The following is a 10173-nucleotide window of genomic DNA, read 5'->3' on the forward strand; positions in this document are numbered from 1 at the left end:
TTAAATACGAGGATAAACACGTTTTAGCGTACTCAAACCTATATTTTACTACACTGACAACGATACCGATACCGATACCAATACCAACTAAGCTAAGACTCAATTGATAATTAAATAATAAATTTTATTGTTAATTTTATAATAACCATATTTATAACTTTGATCATACAGTTGATAATAAATTAAATTTAAAATTTAAATATAATATTTATATTAATGTATAGAAATTGTTATGATAAAAATATTTAAGCATAAAATTAAATTATTATAATAAATTATGTAAAATATGAGATAAATTAAGATATAAAAAAACATAAAAAAATACATTGTCATAAAAATAACATGTACACGACATAAATATTAGAATGTGTTAAAATTTCCATAAAAATATTATTAATATGTAAACATTTATATAAATTTTTTATAATACTTAAAAAAAAACCAAATATGATATAGATATGTACTATATAATAAGATGAATACACCAAAACTATGTAAGATATTAGATTAATTGAGATGCTATAAAAAATAATTAATTATTCTAATGTAATCTATATATAAATTTATAATAATTTAAAAAAAATTTACAAGCCCAGCAATTTATGTCACGGATACTTAGGTTTGAAACTCGCCATGCGCAATTATATGTATAGGTCTTTGAGTCTCATTTATGTATAAGAGTTTTAGTCCAGCTAGTCGACTTTAGTCTGGACTTTATAACTTTTTTATACATTTGTGCTACAATAATTTGATTGCACTTGATGAATACTCGAATAATCCATTTTTAATAATTTGATATTTGTCTGAGCTTATATTTGCAATTATACTATACTTGTAACACTAAAAAAGGAAATAACGCAATGAATCAAAATAATAACAATGCATCCATTTTCTTGCTTATATCGAATGATCTAATTAACCCTAATGCATTTATTCGTTAAAATTTAGTACAAATCCGCGTATCATTTAAAAAAAAATTATTTCAATTTTTCTACTATTAAAAAAAACATTTTATTAGTTTTTATACATTTGATAAGTTGACATTTCAATCCTTGCATGTTAATTTTGTTGTTACTGAAATGGCCTTGTTTAATAGTGAATAACATGATATTAAATTAAATTAAATTAAAAATCTATCTAGTCTTGAAAATAAGCACAATGATTTAGTTTAATAATAACTTACGTGAACCAAACTATAAATAATTTAAACACAATAATTTTATAAAAATAAAATTGAAAATAATTTGGGAATAAAAGCAAAATTAATTTCTTACATCTACTTACTATTCAAAATTATTATTTAACTTTGTAATTTTTGTAAAAATGCACGGACTAAAATGTTATTTTTAATAATAAAGGGGTTATAATCAGCTTTATGATATATTACAAGATTTGCAGCAAACTTATATTTTTTACTTAATTGTGTCCTTAAAAATTGCCATAATTAACCCTTCAAACTCCAATTAATCCATTGCTCTGTGGGCAATAAGCCCTCCGTTCAATTTCCTCAATTGAAGCCATCATTGTTGAGAACTTTTATTGACGTGTCATAGATAATATGTCATAACTTCGTATATTTGTTGGGAGATTCATAATTTAATTTTTATATTTTTATTTTTAAGAATTTAATTTTAGTTATTAATACTGTTATAAATAGAAATATATAGTTAAAATTCTAATCTCGAAGCAACTCAACTCATCGTCTCATGGTACTTTTCTTGCATCTACAGTTTACTACAAGAAATAAAAAATGAAAAAGAAAAACATTACAGCATGTTTGGTTTGGTGTAATGGATTAGCCATTACACCCCTATTCCGTGGGCCCCACTAATCCCTACTTAATCTCATGTTTGGTTTGATGTATTGCCTACTACGGGCCTATTACAACACGGATGTATTCCTCATTTTCTCTGCTTCAACAACGATTAGCCATTCCGTTCCAAAAGTACTAGGGTTCCATGTCTCCCCAACAACTCTAAATGTATCTGATAAATTAGATTTTGTACCAAATTAAATGAAAACGTTGAGCGCAGTATAGAACAAGGCTTATACTTTTCAGATCCAAGTTCTTTTTTCCCCCTAATTAAAATTAATTGGCTTATTTGAGGATAAAATTTTAAACCCCTTACAGGGTTTTAAAAGAAACCATGTCTGCAGGGGTTTGTGGGAAAAGGGTGGGCTTTGAAGAAATATTCGGATCGTCTCCCAAGAGATTCAGGTGTTCTGGTTACGAATCTCCCAACTCATCGTCGGATCCTGGGTCCAGACCCGATGACCGGGTTTCAACTTTCTCTGCTTTGGATCCTGAGGTTCATTTCATATTTGTTTTGTTTTAATATTGTTAAAAAAATCCAGAATATCATTAATAATTGTTTTATTTAGGCTCTTGTTTATATATATATATATGCTTATGAGATTTAGATTATCCGGTAGAAATTAGATTTTGTTTATTAGGAGCAGGTTATTTTGTTAGCACTTGGCATGGTATCTTCTTTGTTTAAAACCTTAATCATGTTTTAAATCTTGTTAATTGATTCTGTGTATAGTTAAGAACATCTGTTGTCGATACGAATGAAGATTTTAAGGAGAGTTCGAATGCACTTTCTTCTGATCTCGAAGAAAGAAATAAACAATATGGCTTTGATTGTGTGAGAACTGGAAATTGTACTGATGAGACTGCTACATGTAAGTTGTTTGACTAAATTGTTATTGCTTAGTTGCTTTTGGGATTATTGAGTTCGTATGTTCTGTTTCCTTTGAAATTTACGGTGGATTTCCTCCTTTCCTTGTAAACCAGGTAGTCAAATCTCGGACTACAATGTCGAAGATGTAAATAAACAGAATTTTTATGATAGAAATGCAGTCAACAGTCCTGAGTGGACTGACTTGTTCGTGCACGAGATGACGAGTGCAATGAATATAGACGATGCTAAGGCACGTGCTGCTAGGATTTTAGAAGCCTTTGAGAGGCGTGTTGTCGCCAATAAAAGGGCTGCCGAAGAGGTAATCTTAAAATCTTTTTATTTTGTCATTAAGCTTTTTTCAGGGAACCAACTTGTTTGTTGCCTTCCACCATTTATATGCTGATTGGTTTTCTGCCGGACATGATCATAAAGCAGATTGAGCATGCTTCCTTGAAGGAACATTTGCGGAGCTTGTTAGATAACAATCAAATTCTGAGGAGAGATGTTGCCATTCAGCATGAACGCAACATCGAGCAAGAGGGGAAGGAAAGAGAAGTGCAACACTTGAAGCTCACTCTCAACCAGTACATCGAACAAGCTCGAACTTTAGAGGTATGCTTCTTTTCAACCTCTACTGAAGTTTTAGCTGTAAGACTCTAACCATAAAGCTTTCTTTTTCGTATGCAGTTGAACAACTACACATTAAGGCTACATCTTCAAAGGGCACAAGCACAACAAAGTAGCTCAATTAAGGGGCAATTTCCTCCGGATATATACTAAAAGCTTTCGTCGTGTTATTATTAGTTAATAGCTAATATTCTACTATTTTATGGTTTATGTAAACCAACATGGGATATGAAGATTTATACACAGTTATTCTGATGTGTGTAGTTTGTATAATTCAAGCCAAAATATCAGTATCTACACAATTGCAAGTTTGAATCTCTCGCAAGTGTTGACATTGAAGGGGTGATCGAGTTTTCTTGTTTCCTTTTAGAGAAGCGATGGATGGCTAACTGCATTTTCTTGACTGGGTCAACTTGTTTTCATATTAGAGTTCGAGTACAGATTAATATGCGGATCATCTTCAATTTAGGAGATCTTTTTGGGATAAATTTATGATGCTCGATTGAAGCTGATAATAGTAATACCTTGGTGTAGATCGTGGCATTTGATGTCAAAATTGATTTTGGGAAGGCGAGTGATGTATCATTGTAGTTGTGGGTTTCCTTTTTTGTTTTTGTCAACTGAACATTCGTTCACATAAAAGGATTGCAAGGATAAGTTCCATACAAACGTGCAATCAATACAAAGCAAACTGTACAAAAATACAAGACCATAAAAAGCTTAGCCCTTTAAAGCAAACCGTAAAACATGAAAAGCTTAGCCAAGTGTCGATTGGGTGACAGAAAAAGTTGAGTGAAAAATGAAGAGATGAGGGACTGCAAAGGGAAATCCGCGATAGCTTCATGAAATAAGCTGAATTCTCGAAACGACATCGTTAATACCACGATTCCCTTTTTTTACAGCGCAGTAAAAAGTTATTGAGTTCTAACTTTCCGCTTCCCGCCATATCCATTAAATGTTTTTGTTCCTTTTTTTTAAAAGAAAAGTTTAATAATCTTCATTCTCGAAAGTTGAAACCTGGGAAAAATCTACCTCCAGCAACCTACAGTTTCACCGGCAATGGCTCCCAAAACCCGCGACAAAAACAACGGCGACGCAAACCAACACGACAGCAATGACGGCAGTTCATCATACTTCCAAAAAACTGTTAAAATTTTCAACTTTCTTTTTTCCCCCTGAACTCAAAACTCTCAGTCAATGGCGTACCTTTTCTTTTTCCCCTGACTTTAAATTCCACTTTTTCTAGGTTTGTTTGCACGATTGGTGGTTGATTAAAGCCGAGAAAGAGTTTGAAGGAAAGAGATTATCTGTTGCAGGGTCCACATCAATAGAGTAAGCTTCTCTTTACGCTTCAGGTTCCCTTCTCTCCTTTTTCCCTGAATTTGTTTTTTATTTTAAGAATTTGGGTGAGACAGGTCAAAAGCGTTTCGGTTATTTACCTCTGCACCGATTGTAAAAAGACACGATGCATTAACTCTCCAGACAGCTGATGGGATTTGTGTTTGCATCAGAGGTTTCATCAACAAACAACGAACCATTGAAAATGGGTTTTCTTCTGAGGTATCTTTGAAAATCGATTTCTTTTTCTAAGAATCCTGTTATATTGGTATAATTATGAACCTTCAATGCTATTATTCATAGTTCTTGATGAAACAATAATAATGATGTTGTTTGGAAGTAATTGATTTCAAATTCGTAATAATTTTGTTTTAATCTGAACAGGTCTTTACTCATTTTTTCATTGGCTTTCCTCCTTACTGGGAAAAATATGCTAAAGAGTGTATGGGGGAAACTATTATGGCCGATGTCGGATTACAAGTTGTCCCTAATTCTAGTAATGCAGCGAGAGATTCAGGTTTCTGTACATGCATTTCGTTTATTTGGCTATATAAGAGTTAAGACTTTAGATTAGATGGCAGAATATGACTTTTGTTCATACATAACACTTCTAAAGGAATTTACATAACACTTCTAAAGGAATTTCAGTAAGATCAGCTTATTTCTCTTTGAATTCTATCTATTGTCATGACAGGTCTTAGCTTGATTTCGACTCCATGTAATCATGCCGTTAACTTGTCTACAATGGTTGAAGAGAGATCAAACCTTGACAGCAGTCAGCAAAAGGGTGAAGCTTCAACAATAAAGGTTCAAGATGAACAAAATCTAAATAGGAAAATACCGAGCTGCTTAACCTCAAAGTTAAACCATGTCAAAGAATCCTCATTTGAGAAGGAGACTCGGAAGAAACTTGATTTCGAAGAAGTTGTGAGCTTTCTTCTACACTATTTTTATAGTTTAAGTGCTCCGTTTGATTTATGGACAGTAGTTTCATACTTTTCATGGTTGCCTGGCTTAACTCAAGATGTAACTACTTCACCCTGCTAACCAGATATGGCATATGATAATCTTTATTTACTTATAAGAAACGGTCCAAGGCTGGCTGCTTGCTTGATTTTATCTTTAATGCAGGTTGATTAGGTTGTATTCACATGTTGGTGTGAATTCTGCTCCCCGGATAAATGTGTTTCCTTTCCCTGTTTACTTTGTCATTGTGTTTCTATTTACTTATTTTTCTCCAATACATGTATGAGTGCTCATGGTACTAAACTTAATGATAGGTTTTTCAGCCAAGAAAACTTATTAACTTATTGTTGTGTTTGGAAACATGAATTGTGGGATTGAAATGCTGAATTAGTTTAGATTAAATATGATTAGATATTTGAGAAGTCTAAAAAAGAATATGAATTTCAAACTCATTACTAAATAGGCATCTATAAATCCATAAATTTGAAACTTGCATTTACATGGGTTTGATTACTCAATTACACTATTTTAAAATCCAACTTCCCAAACACAACCTTTTTCTTTTTCTGCCCTTACTTGAATCACTGTACTGTTTCTGTTTCTACTTAGGCAAGTTCTGTATCCAGAGAAAGAAAAGGGAATAAATCTATCATCTCTCCGGATTCTCTGAATTTCAAACGGTCAAGATCAGGTGAGTTCACAATCTAACATTTAGAAATTGTCATATCCTTTGGTCCCAAACAGTCTTGTGCTCCTTTTTCTCCCACTCTTAATCTTTGTATAGAAGTTGTCTTTCTACATTGATGGTGCTTTTCCTTTGTAATTGTTAATAAAATACCTTAGTTCATATGATTTAAACACTGGTCAGCTAAAGAATCCATTTTCAGTGAAATTTGCTCTCATGTTTGAACTGCAATTTATCAAACATATCTGATCTAAGCAAATAACGCCACTAATATTTTTTTCTTTTCTGCTTTCTTAGTAGAATTATCAGAGTCTGAAAGTCGTTGCATAAGTATTAAATTAATTTTCAATTTCAGTAGATATGTGCTCATTTAACTGATTAAGTTATTTCTGTATGTTGCAGGTAGAGTCCTTTTACCTCGAATGGAATTTTGGCGCAACCAAATTCCGGTTTATGATCAGGTTTGTTACATTTGTAGATCCATTTCCGCCTACACATTCCTTTCCTTGTCTTGATTTTTAGTTCCCCACCTTGAATCTACCTTGAATCTTTAGGATCGTAGAATCACAGGCATTAAGGAAGAGGTGGATGACGTGAACTCATCAGGTCTGTCTAATTATCAAAGCATGACTAGTTTTCCTTGGCTTCTTTAAGAAAATAAAATCATCAAAGCTGGTTTTATATGTACTCAAAGTGACAGCATTGATCGATCAATGTCTTTCACGTTCCATTCCTGCCATTTGCTGTTGACAGTGCTTTATCTTTCTGGTTTTTGATCCAAGAGTATTGTTTTATTGGGTAGGTTCAGGTAGCTACTATATGGATGCTGCTAATTGTTGTGGTTTGTTTCTACTTTTGTCATTAGGCAGTCGATCAAATCCGAAGCATCAGAAAAGGTGAAACCTACTGTCATGAGTTTTTAGATTTTAAAACTCTCGAATTACAAAGCTATTTTGTATTAGCCAACATTCTGGTTTCAGAAGCGGTGTCGTTCTGCAACCCTGATAGATCTCCTTTGTATCTTGTAAACTGTATTTTCCACCTTGTTATTTATAATATTAAACTTTAATTACCTTCCCCTTAAGACACGTGGCACACACCCACCAGTTCCTTTCTCTTTTCTTTTCTCATTTTGTGCAGAATGGTTAATTTTCAATTTTGGTCCTAATTTGCTTAAATTTTATATTTAATCCTTATACTTTAATTTCTAACATAATTTTGGTCTTTATATTTATATAATTTTATTAATTAGTTCAGATAATATTGTTAGCTTTTCAATTAAAATATTATGTGGTCATGTATAAATTGAAAGTGGATTTTTAAATCCATAAAGTTGAGAGATTAAATTTAATCCTCTACATTTAGAAATTGTTACAAACTCAGTTGTAGATTTTACGAGTTGTATTAGTTTGCCCGATTGTGAAATGGGTAAGGTTATGTTCGTTTCAAGTTAAATGGAAAGTTAGAATATTTGGACTCAAACAAGGGTTAAAAATAAGATGGCTAAATACAAAAATGGATAGTTTGGCTAAGGGCTGAGAATGAACCAATAATATTGGAATAGTTGACCCAAATCTCGAAGTAGCTCTTAGGTGGATTTGGGTTAGAAAAAATCAGCAAGAACCTTGACCTGCTATCAAAAAAAAAATGATAGGAACTAAAGGTATATGAATGCCACACCAAAGGTGATAAGTTCGGTTTAGCAAAGGGAAAGAATGACGCCACAAGACAACTTGATAAGTCAATTCAGACCCGAAAAGAACTATGAAAATTGGATATCTCACAAGTTTCAATTTAAACATAAATTTAGCAAAAGTCCCTCAAACAAGTTGATTACAAAATATTTATAATGCTAACTAATGCCTAGCTGAATAGTCATTTGGATTCAGCTTAAATGAGCTGATTTAATGAGCTTGAATGCTTAGGTTGGAAGAACTCATTCTTGAGCAACCAAAGAGTTTAGAATAAGCTTTAAATTCTCCCTTGAACAGCCGAATAGACACCAGCAATATTGCTGACATTTTTGGGCACACAAACAGACCATGGTGTGAACATTAAGAGGCAATCGGTTATAGAATGTGAAAAAGATTCATAAACTGAATAGCCACGTGTGAACACTCCTTTGTCCATTGCTATTCTTGAACAGCTCCTTGGAGAAGAGGAATAGGCTCGAATTAAATGGTGCATAATGTTCTCCTTAAATGTTATCCAAGTTCATAACTGACATAACTGATTCCAGCTGAATAGTAACCTACAAGCATTAATTAACATTCAAGCAAAACAACTTAATAAGCTTAATTAATAGACTTAATTAATAAACACATTTAACACTTAACTAAATTAATTATTAAGCTTAAAAACACATTAACAGTAATTTATACCAGCAACACAATTATTGACTAAGATAAGTTTAATTAAAAATAAAGTTCAGCTTGCAATAAACTACAAAGGACGCCTATTGAGCTAGTCCAAGCATGATCAATGGATTCAGCTACTTGCTCTCCCCAAACTCGATCAACATAGCTTACTAACACATCTTGGAACCTCTTAGTACGAGACTGAGTTATAGGTCCTTGTGGCAGCTCAACAGATTCGGTGGCAACTTCCCTAGCTAGGGTCGCATCAAAAATTCTATCAATTTAATCCTCAAATACATGCAATTATATAATTTAATGATGATTATATATTATGAAAAAGTACAAAACGTAATAAGGTAAACAATACCCAAAGTCATCAAATTATTAGTAACTTTACATTTTGGTCACTCAACTTTAAAATGGTCATTAAATTATTTGAAAGTTTTCATTTAAGTCAATGGGTTGTTAAATTCGCTATTGTATGGCCTTCTTTGTTTGCACCATATGCACCAATTGAAGCTCTTCTTCCCATTCTCTTCTACAGTTCAGCTTTTTTTCATAAAATAACTTTGAATGTCACAAATATGTGAACTAAAATCCAAATATCTTTCTACTTCGATATCTGACACTTACCGTCAGATCAACTTGGATCTAATTAATGTTGCTCTACTTATCGATGGATACTGATCCACCGTATCAATCATCAAATCATCACTCGAAGCTCGTTAGTTGGACTTTTAGAAAAAGAAAACTTAACAACTTAATGACTTAAATGAAGACTTTTAAATAGTTTAGTGTCTAGTTTTGTAATTTTTTAAAATTAAGTGATTAAAATACAATCTTACTAATAATTTAGTGATTTTGAGTATAACTTGCCTAATATAATATTATTTATATATATTATGAAGAAATATTATTTATATTAGTTTAGGGTTATATTGCTCAAATTTTGAAAAAAAAAGTATTATATTATTTAATGACTCAATCAGTTCCTCACTCAATTGCAAAAAATACCCAGATTTCCCCTCAATTTCTCCACATCTTTCCTATGATTTCTCACAATATATTCTTTCTTCTCGGTGGATGATAAAATTGAAACTCCATTGTCAGAACAGTCAAAACAAATATTTCTTTCACAATCTGGTGCCTTTGAGTTGTCATTTTCATTATCTTGACAGAAAGCTTTTGATGCTATTATAAAATATTAAAGTTGGTTAGAGTTTGGGTTTTTTGCAAAGGTTTTCATTGAAGTTGTATGACAAAATATATAATTGACTAAAAGCCTATAAAGCTAAGGATGAAAAGCAAAAAAAATTGTTAGCCAGGTTGAGAGAGAATAATATCCAAAATAGTATACATAAGTATTGAGGATCAAATATGTTATTATATCAGTTAAAAAAAAGTTACGTCATCATTTTCGTTAAACATTTAATAGAGAGTGATCAAAATAGAAACAATTTAAAATGTTAATGATGAAATTGAAAATTTTTATAATTTGGTGACCAAAACAAAAATA

The 10173-nt window shown here is 31.9% G+C and overlaps 2 protein-coding genes across 4 annotated transcripts; both read left to right on the plus strand.

Moving 5' to 3' along the window:
* The first annotated feature begins 1870 nt into the window (after nucleotides 1-1870).
* LOC107889703 (uncharacterized) lies at nucleotides 1871-3622 on the plus strand. 2 transcript variants are annotated; one of them, XM_016814230.2, is made up of 5 exons: nucleotides 1871-2309; nucleotides 2547-2685; nucleotides 2798-3003; nucleotides 3120-3296; nucleotides 3372-3622. In XM_016814230.2, the coding sequence occupies exons 1-5, from the start codon at nucleotides 2148-2150 to the stop codon at nucleotides 3462-3464; spliced, it is 777 nt and encodes a 258-aa protein (XP_016669719.1). In that variant the 5' UTR covers nucleotides 1871-2147; the 3' UTR covers nucleotides 3465-3622. The 2 variants fall into 2 exon arrangements, with proteins under 2 accessions (XP_016669719.1, XP_016669718.1); XM_016814229.2 differs by having other exon boundaries at nucleotides 1902-2309; nucleotides 3117-3296.
* Nucleotides 3623-4270: 648 nt separating this feature from the next.
* LOC107889702 (kinetochore-associated protein KNL-2 homolog) lies at nucleotides 4271-7372 on the plus strand. 2 transcript variants are annotated; one of them, XM_016814227.2, is made up of 9 exons: nucleotides 4271-4457; nucleotides 4558-4643; nucleotides 4727-4871; nucleotides 5034-5166; nucleotides 5344-5576; nucleotides 6225-6306; nucleotides 6703-6761; nucleotides 6855-6906; nucleotides 7103-7372. In XM_016814227.2, exons 1-9 carry the CDS (start codon nucleotides 4371-4373, stop codon nucleotides 7198-7200), a joined length of 975 nt encoding a protein of 324 aa, XP_016669716.1. In that variant the 5' UTR covers nucleotides 4271-4370; the 3' UTR covers nucleotides 7201-7372. The 2 variants fall into 2 exon arrangements, with proteins under 2 accessions (XP_016669716.1, XP_016669717.1); XM_016814228.2 differs by having other exon boundaries at nucleotides 4282-4457; nucleotides 7166-7372.
* The last annotated feature ends 2801 nt before the right edge of the window (nucleotides 7373-10173 follow it).

The sequence above is a fragment of the Gossypium hirsutum genome, chromosome A09 (assembly GCF_007990345.1).
Source record: "Gossypium hirsutum isolate 1008001.06 chromosome A09, Gossypium_hirsutum_v2.1, whole genome shotgun sequence".
NCBI lineage: Eukaryota > Viridiplantae > Streptophyta > Magnoliopsida > Malvales > Malvaceae > Gossypium > Gossypium hirsutum.